General features: G+C 41.5%; 1 protein-coding gene across 8 annotated transcripts; it reads right to left on the bottom strand.

Moving 5' to 3' along the window:
* Positions 1-4,908: 4,908 nt before the first annotated feature.
* Positions 4,909-19,134, bottom strand: LOC309383119 (uncharacterized protein). 8 transcript variants are annotated; one of them, XR_014173766.1, is made up of 8 exons: positions 19,000-19,134; positions 17,571-17,636; positions 15,311-15,388; positions 13,543-13,599; positions 12,063-12,217; positions 11,925-11,971; positions 9,094-9,169; positions 4,909-5,418 (listed from the first exon to the last, which is right to left on the bottom strand). XR_014173766.1 is itself a non-coding variant. In XM_081935301.1 (7 exons), the coding sequence occupies exons 2-6, from the start codon at positions 17,586-17,588 to the stop codon at positions 9,136-9,138; spliced, it is 234 nt and encodes a 77-aa protein (XP_081791427.1). In that variant the 5' UTR covers positions 17,589-17,636; positions 19,000-19,134; the 3' UTR covers positions 4,909-5,418; positions 9,094-9,135. The 8 variants fall into 8 exon arrangements, 3 of the variants coding, with proteins under 3 accessions (XP_081791427.1, XP_081791428.1, XP_081791426.1); XR_014173767.1 differs by having other exon boundaries at positions 4,909-8,996; XR_014173768.1 differs by having other exon boundaries at positions 4,909-8,996; positions 17,571-17,715; positions 19,000-19,028.
* Between the last annotated feature and the right edge of the window lie 1,299 nt (positions 19,135-20,433).

Consider the following 20,433-nt stretch of genomic DNA (forward strand, 5'->3'; position numbering starts at 1 on the left):
TGGCCGCATCTCCATCTCCAGTCTTAGGGAACCAGAGGTAACTCCTGCACGAGTTAGCCAAAGCCCTATCCAAAAGGAGCACGAATTCACTCCTTCCACAGATAACTCAATCCCGAAGGTACCAGGGCACTTATCTGTAAGTGTTGCAGGCCTACAGCAAGTTCCGAGCGAACCGGCTCCAGAAACTCCAGCTGCGGCCTGTGAGAAGTTCCAGGAGTTTCCACCAAGGCGAAGCTGCAGAGACAACAGGTCCATCTGATCTAACTGAAGAACACCCACCAACTGAACTGTCTGGGCGAGCCACCAGAAAGCCCGCCTACCTGCGTGACTATGTCACAAGTCGGTTGAGCCCATCTAAGAGGGGAGGGGTTTTAGATACCAGAAACATTGGTAATGGTTTACACCAAGGTCCTCTGTTCCAGTGGGAACAGAGATTCAATCTGATTGGTCAAAGGGTCTGACAGCTCCCTATAAAAGGGCTGCTGTCAGACTGAACCTTTGCTGGATTGTACATAGTTGACTTGTGCTAATAAAGAGCTGCTTGTTACTCTGAAGCCTGAGTGTGCCTTCATTCACCCAATCTAACACTTATATACCACTTCACAGTGCTTTACAGCCTCTCTAAGCAGTTTTCAGAGTCAGCATATTCTCCCCAACATGGATCCTCATTTTACCAACCTCGGAAGGATGGAAGACTGAGTCTCAGTCTTGAACTGGTCAGGATTGAACTCCTGGCAGTGGAATGCAAAGTTAGCCTACTGCATTCTAATCACTATGCCACCACAGCCCCTAGAAGACCTTTGTGGGGCTCATAAGCAGTCCTTCCATGTAAAACATGCTTCCCCACACATGACCATCTCTCAGCTTCCTTTGCAGCACCCACGAAAAGTTCAGAAAGGGCTTCTGCATGGCCAAACATCTTCAACTATGCATTGTTAGTGCATAGGAGTAACTTGACTGTCCCAGAAAGCACCTGTCTGCCAGTCATGTCCACTAGGTGAGAATGCACATTCTATGCTGTTGCCCTGTGTAGGCCTATAAAGTAAATTATGACAGATTATATTAATTATAATGCTATGTATAGGATGGATGGTGTGGTTGGAGAAGTGCATTCCTTTCTGACTAGTTTATGGTATCTGGAAATACTGTATATATATATGGCAGAACTACAAAGAACACAAAGAATGTTAACTAGAATGATGAAGAGTCATTTTCTTATCAAGGAAGATTTAAGTATTTGGTACTTATAATATTGGGAAACAAAACAACAATGTTAGGCATATTAGAGATGCGTGACTTTATTTTAAAAATGAATAGTGGGATATTTTTCCCTGTTCCATACAAGAACGAGAATGTATAATTATTTACTGAGTAATTAGGAGTAGATGTTGCCATTATTTTTTATGCATTGTGCCTGCCCTTTTCTTCCTTCCTTTGACTTAGGAAAGCAAAAGAAAGTACTTCAAAGAGTTCACAGCTATGAAATTCCCTGCTGCAAAACATGGTATAGAGAGTGACTTCAGTCAGGTTTATTTAAAGAATGCTAAATAAGCTCAGGGCTTGCAAAGCAAACAGAATATCCACATTCAGAGGCAGTCTAGATAGGAATATCAAGCATGGGGGAAGGTGTTGGCCTTCCAGTGTCAAGAAGAAGGTTTGGGGAATTGGCTTTTTGGTCCCTGAAGGGGACCAACCCAGTGCCCTCCTGATGAATAGCAATCATTACTTATAGATTATCCAGTCACAGTATGGCCATGCTGACTATGACTGATGCATAAGACCAGTTGGGGAAAACAAACTTTGATTCTTGATCTGATTCAGTGGGGGGCTTTGGTAGTTTTCATCCTTATCACTATCTCCATTCTTGTGTACTAAAAACAGAATGGTTTGTTTATGGAGACGGAACCCATCAAGGTGGGTACCCATTATTTTACAGGTATGCAGGTAGAATATATAATCAGTTTTATTTGATTTAGAAGCAAATTCCCATGGATTTAATGTGAGGGAATTCTGCAGAAAATATTGCCTCGTAAAAATCAGCTAATGATCTTGTTTAGGTTAACTAAATTTTAATATAAACCCCAAATATGTTTTCTATAGGGTTTCCTTTCTCTGGCTTAGTCCAGTAGGTTTTAGAAGATTTAGATATACAGTTGAAGCCAACACTGGGCAATGCAAAAATCCAGAGCATTAAATAGGCACAGAAAACTGTAATACAAATGTCCAGATTTTTGCAATTAATATCTGGCAGCCATCTTTTAAAAAGGGGGGTATGTGTGAAAGTGCTGCTTATTTTTTTAACAAATGATCTTAAAGCAAAAATCAGAAGCAAAGGCATATATAGAAACAGTCAGGCTTTTGTGCACAGGATTCCTCACCCTCCATTATTTAGCTGTAATGTAATTCTTCAGTGGTGGCCCTGAAAGCATTAAATTGCCCAAACTTCCATCAAGCATGGTCTTTGAAAACGCCTCTCTTTAATTGACCATTATCCTCAATCTTTACTCTGACACAGATTTTCCATCCACTACTGAAACTCTAAAACCGACAACTGATTGCTAAAGCTGACAGCTATATATTCTGTGTAGTCATATTGTATATACTGTATATGCTTTTAAATAATCTTTTTCCACAAAATAAGGTACACATCCCATATCTTTGTATACATGAAAATATTTCTAAAAGGAGATTAGTTTCAAATTGTGCTAAAAGGTTCTGCTAAATCTTCTTCTTCTTCTTTCTTCTTCTTCTTCTTCTCCTCCTTCTCCTTCTCCTTCTTCTTCTTCTTTACCTATCCATCCATCCATCCATCCATCCATCCATCCATCCATCCATCTATCTTATGTATGTATGTATGTATATTCCAGCATAACTCTGGAATAACTCGAGCAATTTCAACCAAACTTGGTACCCAGATTACTTACTCTCTGGGAAAAAAATACTTTGGGGGAAAGACACCCATAACACCCCTCGGGGTATGTTCTGTTAAGATGCAGCCTGTTGTGCCTTAAAATGGCTTCTACTGTACTGCTGTAAAATGGCTTCTACTATGCAGCACAGAGGAGTTGCCATGGTAATGGCTTCACAGTACTCCACAAGGGGGCTCCCTCTGGTAAGGGGGAAAATCCAACAGTAGAAATTACGCTTCTGGGGCACAGGGAAAACATTTTCAACTAATTTAATTGCCACTGAAATCAGGGTTCAGGGAGAAGTTCCTCTTGCCATTGCCTCTTCAGGAATTGCGGCGACGATCATGGAAGGAAGGAGGACAGCCCATTCCTCACTTATGTTGCCACTTGACATCACCATTCCTGTCTAATACATGATTGGGATAAATAACTACCCGGGCAATGCCAAGTTATCAGCTAGATACAAATAATTGAGTAGGGAGCACATTAAAAAAAAGATGAAATCTTTCATTTGGAACACATGACAAAATTCCTAAGTTAGCCAAGTTCCTAGATTTTCATTGTATTGTATTATTTTTAAAAAATTTCTTGCTGTTTGTTGTTGTTTTGTTTTGTGCCATAGAGTTGGTATTGATTCCCAGACAAGTCCTTGAAGTTTTTTTGGCAAGTTTTTTTCAGAAGTAGTTTGCTTTTGCCTCCTTCCTAAGGCTAAGAAAATCATGTCGAAAGTCCCCAAGATGCTTTTTCAAAAGGCAACTGGACTTTCTTTGTTTTACCTTGGAAGATGTTTTGCTTCTCATCCAAGAAGCTTCAGTTCAGAACTGAAGAAATGTCTTGGACGAGAAGCAAAGCGCCTCCAAGGAAAAAGAAAGGAAGTCCAGTTGCCTTTTGAAAAAGCACTTTTGGGACAACTATGACCTGGGTGACTGAGAATCTCATGTCTAAATCTGCATTAGAAGTCACAATCTCAGTGTTGAAAATTAGACATGATAGATTATAAAAAGAAGAGTAATATGAAGTAACTTTAGAGAGAGACGTCAAAATATATTTGTACTTATAATTGCTGTGAATATCAGAAATCTTTATACTTTTTGTTTCAGAAATCAGAAAACGTCCTTTCTTTTCTACTTTCATTTCTTTCTTTTCTGACACTTTTTCCTTTCTCTTTCTTCCTTTTCGTACTGTCTACTAGCTTGTATTAGTTTTTACCTTCTTGTTTAAAGGTTTTAGTAAAAATTATAGTGGAAAAAAATAGAACTCACAATCCTCAGGTTTTCATTCTAATGCATTAGACACTACACCAAACTGGCGTCTTCCTTTTTAAAGGTCTTTTAGTTAGGGCTGCTAGATATGGGGTTCATAAACCCAGATGACCCTAGATAGAGTCAAAGAAAGTACAGTACTCTTCCTTTGCTGCCTTCTATTGGTCAACAGAATATATGCAGTTTAGATTTAGCAGCTGGAGAAGAAATTTTGGCCATAATATAGAGTTAGAAAAATGGGAGAAACTATGGGAAAGAAATTTACGACGGCAGTAGCTTACAAAGAAAACCTCTATAAAATGTCATATAGGTGGCATTTGCCTTCAGCGAGATTGGCCAAAATGCACCCAAATTGATCCCCCAAATGTTGGAGATGCAGCCACAAGTCTGGAACATTCTACCATATGTGGTGGACGTGCCCCATCACAAGGAAGTACTGGTGTAAAATTCAGAAATGGTTAGAAGAAATTACTGAGCGAAAAATAGAACTGAAACCAGAGGCATTCTCATTAGGACTATTAGACCAAAAAATGGATAAACAATCTCAATAGATAATCATACACATACTCACTGCAGCCAGGATTGCTTTCGCACAAAACTGGGGGGGGGGGGGAAATCAATACACCAGCAGAGGAAACAATAATTAGAAAAGTACTCGAATGCACAGAGATGGACAAAATGACAATAGAACTAAAAGAAAGAGAAGAATCGGATTTCTATAAAGTATGGAATATAATTTATAAGTGGCTAGAAAACAGAAGCCAAAACAGAAAACAGAGAATATAAATATATGGTGATATAAATAATTAATATTATTGTAAGTATTAATACTACTGTTGTTATATTATAGGACAAGGTAAAAGTTCTTTCTTGTTTTTTTTAAAGATTAAAACATTCAATAAAAATTATTTTTAAAAAATAGATTTAGCAGCCTTGACTTGGTGAGGAGTGGCTAGAAATACAGCTAAAGCACACTAAATAAAATAGCATTCGATATACATGTGTACATGCTATGTTAAAACTCCTTTTTATTACATTATTCCATGACTTATGTTATTTGTTTGTATGATTTTGGACATATCCTGTTCTTTATCTGGTTTACATCACATATGCTTCATCATTCCATAATTGGATTATTCTTTAGAATTTGGAGGCAATTTTAGGCTTTGATTTGTTCTCAGATGCAGTTACCTAACCAAACACATGCCTATTTAATTCACAGCTTTCTTTGCAGGAATAAGCAGCATCTGAAAAATAAAATACAAAAACCATCTTGAAAAGATACGCTCACTGAGTGTGAAATAAACGGCCTTGTGCAAATTTAGAAATAAGCCAAAAATTTCAGGAAGAAGCAGCTGGTAAATATGTAGGCATAAAGACAGAATGTGTGAATTGAATCATTATGCTTTATTCAACAAACCATGTTCAAAATCAGCTGTGGCTTAATTTGATATTTGAACCCAGGGGGGGGGGAAACACTTTTGTACATATTCAATGGATATGACCCACCCCATGGCTACATAAACATATTTTTTCCTACCTAAATTATTCTAGACATAGCTGATCTGTATTACCGCTAATGGGAAAGACTGGATCCAGTGGCATGGGAGGGGGAGGGGGGTTTCAAACCTGTCAGTCTGACAAAAGTGATGTCACACTTTCTCAGTGGAAGCCCCACCTCTTTGCTCCACACATTGTGAGTCTGATGTACAACGAAAAGGAGTGCAGCGCTGCTTTTATTATTTTGACAAATATTGACTCAATCTCCAGAGAAGTTCAGTAGTGCTTAGAAATAATCAGGCTTATCCCATTTAGAGGTTTTGAACAATGATTTTAAATGCACTACCCACCATAGAGCTGTGCATCAAAGTTTTATGTTCCATTATCGACATACATGTGAGATTCTTCAAATTGCTGAGAGCATCACAAGAATAATTATTAATAGAGATTTATTTCTGTAGAGGTTTCAAGACAATAGCATGTGGTGGCACTTGAAGCACTTTATAAACTAGCAGAAAGATTCTGGCCAAGAGAACTAGATGCAATGCTTCTTTGGCATGGCCAACAGATTGGTTGTGATATGCCAACAACATATCACAATCATTAATTAATCCATCCCACTTGAGCCCATCACTCATTGACTGGGCCAGACCAAAGTCCTCTTCTACAAAGGAAGGTTTCACAGAACTTGTCTCCTACCTGCTCCTAGTATGCTGAGTCAAGGGGTTGTGAGGAGGCAACTATGCCAGCCTTGCTGCATAAAGGCTTTGTGTATTCTTCTTTTAGGTTATATGGTATTCAGCTTTCAAATATTTTGTTTGCATTGTTCTTGGCACAAATAGGGGGGCTTGAGAACTAAAGTACGTATACAGGTGGTCCTTGGCTTACCACAGTTCATTTAGTGGCCGTTCAAAGTTACGATGACACTGAAAAAAGGGACACAATCATTTTTCATACTTAACTTTCATACTGTGTGAAAAATGATCATAAGTCACTTTTTTCAGTGCCATTATTATAATACAATAATACAATAGCAGAGTTGGAAGGGACCTTGGAGGTCTTCTAGTCCAACCCCCTGCCCCCCCTTACTTTGAACAGTCACTAAACAAATGGTTATGTCAAGAACTACCTACATAGGGATAGGGTAGTCCCTTCATAAGACATTATCACTTCCAAATGCAGGTAGGAAGTTGTACAGGAAGAAAGATAATTTTCCCCTTCCAGGCTTTGAGGGAGGATGCTTACATGTATCTGGAGCTAGCACATATTCATGAAATGTCTATCTGTGTCTCTACTTAGTTCTGAAAGGGGTTGATGCAAGGGTCTCAGGGTTTAGGGTTTTCTATCAGTTTTAGCAAGCAAAAACTGCTAAGGGATGAGTGAAACCAAGGTTCATCCACAAAGTGTTGAGGGAAGAGAAGGAATTCTCTACTCAAGAGAAGAAATTCCAAACTAACACTTGGAAGAAAGCAATGGCAACTCACCCCTGCAGTTTTGCCCAGAAGTCTGTAGAAATATGGCTAAATGGTTTAGGTAAGTTTGGATACTGATTCTTCAGACTGCCCATATTGTAAGGCATTCTTTTAGTTACTGGAGAAGAACAGTGAATTTTCATGTGTAGTTCTCAAGGTGAAGCCGACCAGATCAAAGCCACAAGACAGCTGGGTCCCTGATGGTTCCAATATTTAAAGAGGAAGTTTTCATTTCTCAGGTACAAAATGTAACTGGGGCATGGAATTTGATAAGCATGAATCAAGAAACACTTGAAATTCTTAAGGGAAAGACTGGTGCACTAAACTGGATTTTTTAAATACAGGAAAACAAAGAGATGCACCAGAAATGGCCACTTTAAGTCAAAAGATTCCGCAATATACGTTCAGCTACAATCTGATAAACAATAGGACATTTATTAGAATTAATTAGCATTAATGTTAACTCTAAGTGTCTATTTACAATATGGAAGAAGTTGAGAAATCCTCTAGCAAACTGAAAAAGATTTAACATTTAAATGCAACATCTACAAAGACATAGTTTTATTAACAGGTGATTGGAATGAGGAAGAAAAGGAGGCACTTTAATTACAGGAACATTTGTATTAAGCAAACATAAAGGTTAATAAAACAAACAGAAAGTCAATCAAATTTAGCAAAAGAGGATGGAAAGTGTACACTAAAGCCCTTTGCAAGCAGAATGATAGTATTTTTAAAAATGTAGAAAGAGAATATATTCTCTTATAGAAAGGGCAGTGTGAGAGACAGCAAAACAACTGTCAAAGAGAAAAGCACCAGGTTTAGATAAAATGCTCACTGAACTGCTTAAATCTACAAGAAAAGAGACAAAGTGCTAATAGCTGTCTGTCAACAAACATGGAACAAGTCTAGTCTAAAGGCAACTTGATTTATATTTCTTCCCCGAAGAAGAGATAGCTTGATAGATATATGTTGGCATTTGTGGCTTTGGCAACAGAAGGGCTGACACAGGAAATGGCAATGGCAACATGATGGTTTGCAATGATGGCGAATATCTGTAGCTCGAGTGGAGAATGAGGGTGGAGGTTGATGGTTTCCTGGCCATTAGTCATGATGGACAATGCAATGTGGTATTACGGTTTGTGGTCTCCAAATTAGGCCTAGGGCTTAAAGAACTCCCAAGATACCATGAAGTACCAATAAAGGAGAATATTTGTAGCTCAGGAGTGACATGAGGGGTGACCTCATCAGTGCTAGTAAGGAAACTGCACTCTTGATTAGCACTGATGATGTTACCTAGTTTGGGTAATGAAATGTCTGCAAGGAAATGAGCAAGCTCAGAGAACACCAAGGACCCCTCATACCAGAGATGAGTTGCTAATCTTTTTACTACCGGCTTGGGTGCGCTCCCGCATGTGCGGAAGCATCTGGGTGGGTGGGCGGAGCCTCCCACCGCCGCTACTACCAGCTCGGCCAATCCAGTGCTAAACCAGCAGCAACCCACCTCCTACCTCATACCATGAAGTGTCTAATCAATGGCATTTGGTGGATCTGGGAGACGGTACTGTACTGGCAGAAGAAGGCTGGTACTTGAGATCTGTTGTGGACTTCTTTAAAGGCCATTTTATCTCCTTTGTGGTCGAAATCAAAAACAGACAATATGGGGGTCGTTTTAGGGCCATCCATTAAATCTGATGTGCCGATGACACCTGGTGGTTGGGCTGGTAATATCTCTTTAACTTATAAAATAAGGATCTTGAAAGAAGGACAGGATTGATGAAGATGGCAACAGGAATCAACACTGGAGGGCAAACCAGAAACAATGTAAGATATTCTGCCAATGCCTCTTGGTTAGCCTGAAAGTCAATAAGATTTGGGAAAGTGATTTATGAAAGTAAACATGGGTTAAAGTGAATATTAAGAAAATCAAGGCTGGAGGCTTAGTGAACTTACAGTTTAAATGAGGCAATCAGGGCAATAGGCTACTTTTGCTTCTCAGGTTGAAGAATCCATGAAGATAGACGGGGTACTGTAAAATTAAAGACAAAATGTATGCTAGGAAATCAGGCTATAAGACAAAAAGTGCAAGGATATTTCAATACAATAAGAATAACAGAAGATCAAGACAGCATGAAAGTGTAAATCCACACAACTTTCTTGCCCACTTATCAGATCCAAAAGTCACTGTCTGTATCTCATCATCCACCTGCATGCAGAGAGCCCAAGGATGTCAAGGAATCCCACTACTCTGGAAATGCTATTTTCCTTGCAATCCCACCTCCAGACACTGTGTGCACAATAATACTGGCCATGTTGATGCGTGTGAAATGATGTTATTTGTCAGTAAATCTGTGGTTCCAATCTTATTGGCTGGCAGAAAAGACCAGAAGGCTGGCTTTCACAATAGCCACGTTTTTGCCTTTTTTTAAAAAAAAAATGGATTGGTCCATCTCGAAGAGTGCAAAGCCCTGAAACTGAGTAGCCTGATGTTGGTTTAAAGCATGTAATTGGAGTTATAACTTCTGCAGCCTGCTCAGCACAGAATCCTCTTCCCTGCTGCTGCTTCCAAGAACACTTCCTCCTCCCCCTTCCTCAGGAAATGTCCCTGGGTGTTGGGGATGGCTTGTTACACCTCCCATGCGGATCCCCATAGCTAGCTCCGTTTTTTAAAACCTAGACTTAGAATAACTTTATTGTCACTTTAATGTGCACTAATCATCATACATTAAAATACAAAATTATGCATATAACCACATATCTTATATGACACAGAGAAACAACACAGTCTAGTTCAGATGTATAAATGTACATGGCGAGAGAAACAAATTTTGTGCATTTACCAGACGGATGGCATAGGGAACAAGGCTGTTACAGAATATGGTAGTCCTGCTAGAAATACTTCAAAACCTCCTCCCAGAGGGGAGCAACAGAAACAGACCATAAAGTGGGTTTGTGGCAGGGGTGGGTTCCTGCCAGTTCTAACCTCTTCTATAGAAGAGGTTCCACAAATCTACAGTGCCATTTAGAGCCAGTTCCAGCTCCCTTCCCCTGCCCGTCTGCACATCATCAAGATGAAGAGCGAGAGGAGGAATTCTGGGAGTTGAAGTCCACAAGTCTTAAAGCTGTCAAGTTTGAACACCCCTGGGTTTTTTTTCTAAAGGGTTAGAGGTGCAAGGGTCTTGTAACCTGACAGCTTTAAGACTTGCGTGCTTCAAATGCCAGAGTTCCTGAGCCAACATTTTGGTTGCTAAGCAAGAGCGTTGTTAAGTGAGTTTCATCACATTTTACAAGTTGGCCACGCCCACTCAGTCACATGGCTGGCAAGCCACTCCCACTCGGTCATGTGGCCAGCAAGCCACTCCCACAAAGCAGGCCACACCTACAGAAGAGGTTCTAAAAAAATTGAAACCCACCACTGGTTTGTGGGGTCGCTAACAATGCTTTGAGCTCTAAGCATATAGCTCTTATAAGCAGGAAGCGAGCTTCCTATAATCTTCTCAGCTGTCCTTACTACTCTCTATGTGGACTTTCTATCTGAGGCACTGCTGCCACCAAACCAGACAGTGGTACAGCTTGTTAAAAGGCTCTCAGTCACACCTCTGTAAAGAGTGGCCAGGACTGAAGGAAAGAGATATGCTCTCCTCATCTGACGCAGGAAGTGCAGACGCTAGTTTGCACGCTCTACTAAGGATGACGTGTGGAGAGACCAGTTCAGATTGTTAGTTATCTGCACCCCCAGATACTTAATACTGTTGACCACCTCTACAGCTGCATCCTAGATACTGAGTGGAGAATGAACATGCCAGTTCTTCAATTCTTCAGTATATTAATTCAATTCTTCAGTAACACATACTGAGCAACTGTACATAGGACCAGTTGATGGCAAAGGGATAAAATATTATCCCTTTGCTGCCATCTAATGACAGATAGGTTAAATGGCTAATTCATGGTTTCAAAGATTTTTTTTTAAACGTTTACTTGGCTGATAGTATAACTGAAAAGACAAAAATATATAAATGTGACCCAAGAGAAAGAAGAGAGAAGAATGTTAGAGGTGTAAGGGGAGTAGCACAACATTAAAGGTCTGTTGTGTGCATCGCAAAAGTCAGGGCAACATCTTTTTATTCTGGTTTAGGATGGGAAGAGAAACTTACCAAGGCAGCTCTGTGGATATGACCAAGAGAAGGAAGAGAGATACCTCCAAATTACAGATTTGTAAATGTTAGTGTAGATACTAAGAAGAAACAATCAATGGCTCATGGATGAAATAAAAGATCCCTTGATGTGATGATTAATGAGCTGAAACTCACATGCTTAGAACTTGAAATGAGAGCAAGACAGTGGTGGGTCTCTACCTGTTCGGACTGGTTCAGCCTAACTGGAAGTAGTTTGGGGGCCTGGGTCGTTGGAACCGGCAGTGACCCAGGCCTGCCACACCCCTGAACCAGCAGTAATACCGGCAGCAACCCACCCCTGGACCAAAGGCACAGTATAAAAACAACTGAGAGAAGGAAAAGGAAAAGACAATAATGGATAGATTGGGATCATGCAGTCTTCAGGTATCAAGTCTCTCTCCATGAAAAACTAACTTAGAATTAATAAGTCATGAGACATTACAAATTAACTATGAGGAACTGATGGGTCCTTCTTTCCAGATACACTTGTAATCACTATTTGGTCATCCCATAGCCATCTTTGTAGAGACACTCCTGATATCCATCAGCATATAACATATGAACGGCAAAGTCCTTGAACAAATTTAGACTCTATTTCTGCTCTTGTACCTCAAGAGGCTGTCACCGTCCAAGCAGCACCTGCGTGTCTGCAACAACTGAAAATAAAAAAAAAAGTTCAAACTTTATTTACCTAGGATCTCATTCCAGTGATAGAACAATTAAACATTGACAGCTGGATAGACAGACCCACAATGACATCCACATGGGTATGAAGCTTGAGCAATAATGCAAAGCCGAACAGCGACATGACTCCCTATTTTGTTACAGGCACCCGAGCAGTTCCTGCTCCTCAGGTCTGCTTCTGCTGAGGAGGCATCAGATGGACGGGCAGAAGAGGAGCCCTGAAGAGCACAGCAGAATGGGACAGATTCAGAGGCAGGAAAAACAATTCAGAAATCTCCATTTCTCTCACTCTCTCAAACACCTGACAAAGTGAATCTATCTATCTATCTATCTATCTATCTATCTATCTATCTATCTATCTATCTATCTCTATCTATCTCTATCTCTCTATCTATCTGTCTGTGTGTGGTGTGTGTGGTGTGTGTGTGTGTGTGTGTGTTTTCCAGCATAACTCTGAAACGCCTCAAGCAATTTCAACCAAACTTGGTACACAGATGACTTACTCTTTGGAAAAAAAATACTGTGGGGGTAAGACACCCCTAACCCCCCCCCTGGGGGGTGTTCTGTTAAGATACAACCTGTTGTGCCTTAAAATGGCTTCTACTGTACTGCCGTAAAATGGCTTCTACTGTACAGCGCAGTGGAGTTGCTATGGTAATGGCTTCACAGTACTCCACAAGGGGGCTACCTCTGCTAAGGGGGAAAATTCAACATTAGAAATTACATTTGGTCTGGATGTTTCCTCTCTATAAATAAATATCCGGGCAATGCCAGGTTGTCAGCCAGTATTTTGAATAAAAACTTAAGTGATAGTAAAACAAGTCAATTGCTAAGGTACCTTGATTTATGATAATCTCAGACACGTTTTCTTGAAGTGAGAATTTGTATATCACAGAAAGAGAGTGAAGACCATCTATAAGCGTGCTTAGGTGGATTGTTCTACCCATTGTTCTTCCCTGGGCATTACCACCCACAACTCTACTGAGTGGGAAGGATCTCTGAAGGGAGAGGGAAGGAGACAGGTCTCCTGATACTATCTCAAAAATTTGCTCATCTAGATTCTTCTATCCTTCCCATAAGACCATTATAGTTGCCTTCCTATGGAAAAGGTCCTACAAGTCTGCTTGTGTGTTTATTTTATTTATTTTTAATATGTATTTTTACTTCTAAAAGTTTTAAAAATTAATAAAGAATTTATTATTTCTGTTTGTTCTGCTTTTTGTTATGTAAGCTTCACAAATGTCTACTAGCATGGAAACCTGAAACATAACTCTCCTACCACTTATCAGATTCCTCCTCCCATGTTCTTTCCCTGCTTTTTGAATCCACAAAGCTGCCTTCTTAAGGACTATCCCAAATACTGATAAATTGCTCATCTAAATGCTGAAAACAAAGCTGAAACATGTGCCTTTTTGTCAGAATCATATGCCAATTATAGAATAGATGCCTGAGAATTCTAGAAAAGGCAAAGAAGTTAACCTTGGTACATGACTTACATCAGAGTGGAGATGAGCAGATGTTAATTATTTGATGACTGACGTACCTTGGACTCATCTCCATCCATCTCATTAGGTAATGACTTCTGTGGAGTATGGAAGGCCTGTAATGAGAATCAACCCTGAGTTGAATCAAGTAATCTTGACTGACACTATGTGAATAAGCGCAAGACCTTCCCATTCAACCATACAGGATAACTGGAATGGGTTCTCCTCTGCCTGCCAGCCCCAGCCTGGTGTTCACCAAAAGGCCTGGGATTGCAACTAGGCCATGTTTTGGGTGCTATTGAGGGAAAAGTTGCAGAAGTTTCTATTGAAGTTTTGTTCTGAAAATATGTTCTGGATTGCATTTTTGAACTTCCAATTGACATTGCCCTATATTGCAAACTTTTCTGGGATGTAATTGTGTGGAAAGAAACATGTAAATAAGGGGTTTCCAAACTTGGTAACTTTAAGACTCAGCATTGCTGGCTGAGGAATTCTGGGAGCTGAAGTCCATAAGTCTTAACGTTGCCCGTTTTAAATGAATAAATTTACAAATAAGCAAGGATAAGCAGATTCATCACTCTACTGATACTTTTAACTGGACAGGCATGGATGTTAAAATACTCTGAATTTGATTGACAAACCAGATGCTTGTTGGACATCAATGTGCTCATAGGCATCCCCCTTAGCAGCAGCTATCTATCCCACCTGACTTAATGTTTCAAATGATTTTTTAACTGGATAAGGAAGCAAAAGGAGGCAAGCATGCTGCAAAGCAAAGCATTATTTTCAAGCACTGTATTCATTTCTGTATGTGTGTCTCTTGACCCCCATGTAAGACCCGCAAGCAAATGGTGAGCAATTGCAGCTCATTTTGAGGTTTGAGACTGTGATTCTACCTGCGTGGAAAGAACACAGTGGTAAGATGGCTTTGTGGAAAGCAGACCAGATAGCTAGGAAATTTGATAGCTGGCTTTTTACGAAATAGATGGGTTGTTTTCACTGGCCCAGCTCACTCTGGCAGCCATTTTATAATGGGAAAATGCTTCCCCTGGCTGGCACCCATTTGTGAAAATGGCTCTAAAATTTTCAAAGGTTCCCACTGGCACAAAAGTCTTAAGGTGTCAAGCTAAATGCAAAGGTTGGATCCATTCCATTCTCTGAGTCTTCCTCGTCCCCAAAGAAGAAAGGTTCAGGCTTCTGATAACAGCTCTATTCAGGTAACAGAGACTTCAGCCTCTGATGTCAGTGGCCGCAGGGATTTCTGACTCCCTCTTGGTCCTGAAGTTCCCCAATCATCTCACAGAACAGCACTGCAAAAACAAAGGGGTAGCCTTAGGGCAGGGGTGTCCAAACTTGGGAACTTTAAGACTTGTGGACTTCAACTCCCAGAATTCCCCAGCCAGCATGGCTGGCTGGGGAATTCTGGGAGTTGAAGTCCACAAGTCTTAAAGTTCCCAAGTTTGGACACCCCTGCCTTAGGGGCTGACCACCCAAACAGAGCCTAAGCACCCAGGATCAAAAGATAGTGCATTCAGGATTACCGAAGGAGAGGAAAATGGACCATTAAGTACAGGGTGCAAGAACACCAATCCAGCAGCCTCCATTAACCTAGTTGCTGGGCTTGTTAATGGGCATCATCGTTGCCAACTAAATCAGAGGACTCTCTGCATCCCTTGAACTCAGACCTCACCTGATGTTCTGCTTCTTCTTGCTTTATTAGCTCCCCCAATGAAACATGCCTGCTTCCAGACAGCCAACACACTACCTATGACTCTCACCAGGCATGGTGGTATCTTGACCTAGGTGGACCTTGGCTGGTATAGTTACCTTCTTGGCAGGCTGCATCTCCTCTGTGGATTTGGACCGAGCTTTCACTCCCTCCTTCTGAGGGGAGCTGGGCTGCTCCTGAAGCACATCCAAGGGGGGGAGGGAGGGAGATGTACTGTATTATTATGTCATTCTCTTGCACTGAAACCTGCATAATACTCTCCTCAACCTTTTCAGAAGTGCTGTATCCAATACCTCGTTGGATACAGCACTTCTGAAAAGGTTGAGGAGATCATCATGGAATCTCTCTCATGAAGCCACTACGATACAGCCTGTCTCTGCATCACGGCACAGGAATCGTATTAGAAAGGGTTATATCTACCCTGTTTAATTAATGGCCTAGACAGTGAGAGAGATTCAGACTGTGCCCACATAATTGCAGGGTTCAGATGAATACCATAGTAACATAAAATTCCACCAGATGGAGTCATCTCCTAAGCCACGCGGAGAAGTGAATAGGATTGATAGCATTGGCTTCCCTGCATTGGCATTTCTCATAAAAGTTTGCGTTAGCATGTTCTCTCTTGAACTGCTATATAAGACAATAATGTGCTGTAATGTAGCTCCTGACAAGCAGCCTTCTAGCTCAGTGTGAATGATAGCAGCATTTAGGTGCACGTAATATCTAAGATGACTTACTCTGAAGCACAACTCTCAGCTTGCACAATATTTAACTGATGGACACCATGTCCAAACTGTGAACTGAGTCCTAGCACTCTGATCATTATATAAACAAAATTTGGATATGACCAATAATTCACATTTCAGAGGTATCTGAGGAAGGCTGTGGATGGAAACAATTGTATCATCTAGTTGCAGATAGGAAGTGAAGGCTGAAGAACTGTGGATGGCTTGCCAGAAAGCCCAACAAATAGAACTAAACACTCCATTACTCCTTGTCATCATACTTGCTCCTATACGTAGCTGATAAAAATTTAGCAATGTGAGTCCTACGCCATCCATCTGTAGCTTACCAGTTTCCTGTAACTCCAATAAATTAACCCCCTTTTTATTTGATATATGAAGTTTTAGCTCAAGTAGTTTCAAAACGAAAGAGGCTCCTTGTCCTCATTATTTTTAATTATTTATTATAATTTATTAATTAAATGTACATACTAGAATGTTAGTATCCTGTGGTGCAGAACACTTCCCCCTCCCAAAAAAAACCACCCCTGGATTATTATAATTTTGGAGATGGATGTAGGGGCATGCATAAGTGCACCAGCGTGCCTAAAGTCTTTGTCCTACTGTCCCCATTTATTTGTATCCATTTCCTTGTTCTTATTCATGTTTATTCTTATTCCTGTTATCTTGTACATGAGTGACAAACTAAATAAATAAAATGTAGATATGGCTGTTGCCTTTTATGACATTAAGAAGCATACTGAAAAAATACTGGGGACAGAAAATAGCATTCTGGGAAAGGAGATGGAAAGCAAGGAAGTGGTTTGCTCTTTGATGGAAAGTGTATTTGTGCTCGGTCATATCTGTTCAATTGGTTTGCTTGTTACATTTTTGTATCAGCTAATTTGTTTTATGGGTGTGTAGTTTTCGTGAGAATCACCAGTTTGCTTTCTGTGAATTAATTATGTGATTTGGCCACCTTTGCTGTATACTCAATTTCTATGGTCAATTTACTTAGCCAAACTCAACATTTCCTTCCTATGAAATGGGCTTTGGGAGCAGAAAACTATTTCCCTTTTATGCTTTAAAGCTTAAAAGCCTAAACATCTAAATACTGCAGTGGTAGACAGAAATGCACCCAACATTCCCTCTGTATTCTAGATACGTCCATTAGCATAAAATAGAGGTCTAATTTTCCAGTGTTTTCTTGTGGATCTTTAGATCACAAGGAAATATGCCAACCCTTGTGTTTGAGATCACAATTTGTTACAGATATTTGAGATTTAATCTAAGGACCTTGGCATGCTAATCATATTTATTCTTTTGGTGAGTTCAATTGTTTCCTAAATACACGGAAATATGGAATTGATCCAATTATAATAGTTTTTGAAGAACATATTAGTCCCTAATATACCAGTATTACATTGGTAGAAGCATTATATACTGAATGATAGTAAACCATCTTTGGAATAGAAAAGTGGGGAACCATCTTTTTACATATAGTTTGTGACATCAGTGAAACCTGATGAATATCTACAATAGTGGCAGTATAGAAGCAGTGTGTGAATCTTTCTGGGAAGATTTATCCTGAAACATAATTTTGGACCTCCCAAGGGTTACAAGTTTCCCGAAATACCTTTGAGTTCAGTTCCATGGCTCTTCCTTGGTGGATATTTTGAGATTTATCTCTGATCAGACAACTCTATAAAGAAGAGACAAACCATTGGAAAAAGCATCATTTTCCACGATCCATCTTGCTTTTGATGAGAAGCATAATGCACCTAGGAGGGGAAGGGAAGCTTAAAGAATATTAGCAGAAGAAGAAATATAAATTAAAGTGCCTATTTTCTCAACCAGCTTCTATGCATCATGAATGTGAAGAAGGCCATCTTCTCCTTATTACGGAAGTGTCACTTTAGGTAAGCTCACTCATAACACCTCAATGCACAGTTCAGCACTAATCACAAATTAGTTTGTGCTGTGACTAAGACGCCTTTTTTGTCACCTCTTGGAGAGTGAGATTTGCCTTACATTGAGAATTGGGTGATGAGGAAGGCATAATAGGAGGCTTTTACGAATTACTATGAATCACTCAACTGAACATATATTTTTGTTTTTGAAGAATGAGCTGATTGCTCGCCAAGTAATAAGGTTCAGAACCTGTCTTTCCTACCTTTAGCTATTCAAAGGTAAGCAGGAAATCAAATAGGTTACTTAACCACTCATTAAATTCTTTGGCTGGGAATATGTTTTCAACTCAGGTACCAAGTTATTCAAAAATGTTGGGTTTTGGGACGGGGGCGTCACAATGGTACCAAAGCCCCCAATGCACCTGTAGGGGACCCACCCTGAAGCTTTGCTGTTATATTCTTCCTCTTCCTTATTACATTTTTCTTCTTATGCAAATCTCTCCTACAGCAGCTTCCTTCAGTCAGTGGTGTTTGTGATGGCCATGGTGGCACAGTAATTGTACCCCAATATCTGAAGGACCCCACTTGGGAAAGCTGCAACTGAAGGAAAAGTTTGATTTTTCTTCCGTTTCTCGTCGGAACGAGGAATAATCGCTCTATGGAATGTGACCGGGCAGGAAAACCTACGTCGGAAAGCAAAATCCCACCGATACCTGGACCTGTCCCGAGGCTCTCAAGTAACCCAGTGCAAAACAATCCAGTAATTAAGGCGTCGGGCTAATGAAGGCAGCAGGGGACTCCATGAAGCAGGAAAAAGAGATCCCGTCAATCCGCCCAGCAGCAGGCAGCACCCCTCTGGGTAACAAAACCCCTTCGCGGACTCCTCCTAACCTTACCCCGAGCGCAATTATCTGCCATTTAGTGCCACGGCGTCTCCTAGCGCTGAACCGCGGAAACAGTCTGCGCGCCGGAGCTGGGTAAGTGAACAACCCAAGCGCCCTCTATCGCGCTACGCTTGGCCTGCAGCATGAACAATATTAAATGCCGAGGAAGAGACCGTCCGTGGCATGAATGAATGCGCCCCCACGCCCCCCGGCAAGCAAACGTGAAGCCCGCGGCAGCCGCCCCACTCCGAATCAGCTTATCTTCGCTTACCTGCCTGAATGCCTGATGCGGCTTTCAGCGGTTCCCCACCGCCCAGGACGGGATCTGCAGTGATTTCACCTTTCCTTCCTTCCCCTCGCTGCCTCCTCCCCAACTCCTCTCATTCAGATGTTGAGGAGCCGACTGATGCGGTTAGGGGCAGCCAATGGGGAAACCACTGCTTCCGCCGCCGGTCTTAGCATGCGAAGCAGCGTCTCCACCAGCAGTTCAGTCTTCAGGGGGCAAAGGGGAAAGATTCGGATCCCGATCCCTTTTTTCCCCCCTGTACAGGATCCTGTACAAGTTCAAACGGGGCCATGAGGGCCACACAGAACACACACCCTGGTTCAAGGATAGAGTAAGGCAGGGGTGTCCAAACTTGGGAACTTTAAGACTTGTGGACTTCAACTCCCAGAATTCCCTGGGAATTCTGGGAGTTGAAGTCCACAAGTCTTAAAGTTCCCAAGTTTGGACACCCCTGGAGTAAGGGGTCCAGTGTGGGGGTTGTTGCAGCCACCTAGTGTAGGCGTTTCCAGCCGGAAGAACTCCCCAGAGTATCTAAAACGGTTTTTAACATTATTGGTCTTAACTCCCTCTATGCCCTGAATCAAGATTGAACTGAGACCCCTGTGTATGTTGCAGGAGGAGTAATTTGCAGGGTTTACAAAGCAAAGCTTACCTTTGGATGCTCCAACACTGGAAGTTGTTAAGAAGAGATTGGAGAACCATTTGTCTGAAATGGTAATTGCCTGAGCATTAGGTTGGACTAGAAGGGGGAGAAATTTTAGCCCCCTCAGAGAAGGCTCGCAATCTGGGAGTCCTCCTGGATACGCGCCTTAGTTTAGAAGAACACCTGACGGCCGTGACCAGGGGGGCCTTTTACCAGGTTCGCCTGGTACGTCAATTGCACCCCTTCCTGGATCGGGATGCTCTGTGCACAGTCACTCATGCCCTTGTCCTTTCTCGCCTGGACTACTACAACGCTCTCTACATGGGGCTGCCCTTGAAGAGCACCCGGAGGCTTCAGCTGGTCCAGAATGCGGCCGCGCAGGTTGTCATGGGGGTACCTAGGTGCTCCCATGTTACACCCCTTTTAGGCGGCCTGCACTGGTTGCCGGTTGTTTTCCAGGTGCGATTCAAGGTATTAATTATGACCTTTAAAGCGCTCCATGGCTTAGGCCCAGGGTACCTGCGAGACCACCTACTGCCACCAGTAGCCTCCCACCATCCAGTACGATCCCACAGAGTTGGCCTCCTCAAGGTGCCGTAGGCCAGACAGTGTCGGCTGGTGACCCCCAGGGGGAAAGCCTTCTCTGTGGGAGCGCCTTCCCTCTGGAATGAGCTGCCCCCGGAGCTTCGCATAATCCCTGACCTCCGGTCCTTCCGACGTGCCCTAAAAAGTTGGCTTTTGCAGCAAGCCGGCCTGGCCTGTTAATTTTAACTCAT

Source organism: Natrix helvetica (assembly GCF_964273705.1).
Source record: "Natrix helvetica genome assembly, chromosome: 1".
Classification (NCBI taxonomy): domain Eukaryota; kingdom Metazoa; phylum Chordata; class Lepidosauria; order Squamata; family Natricidae; genus Natrix; species Natrix helvetica.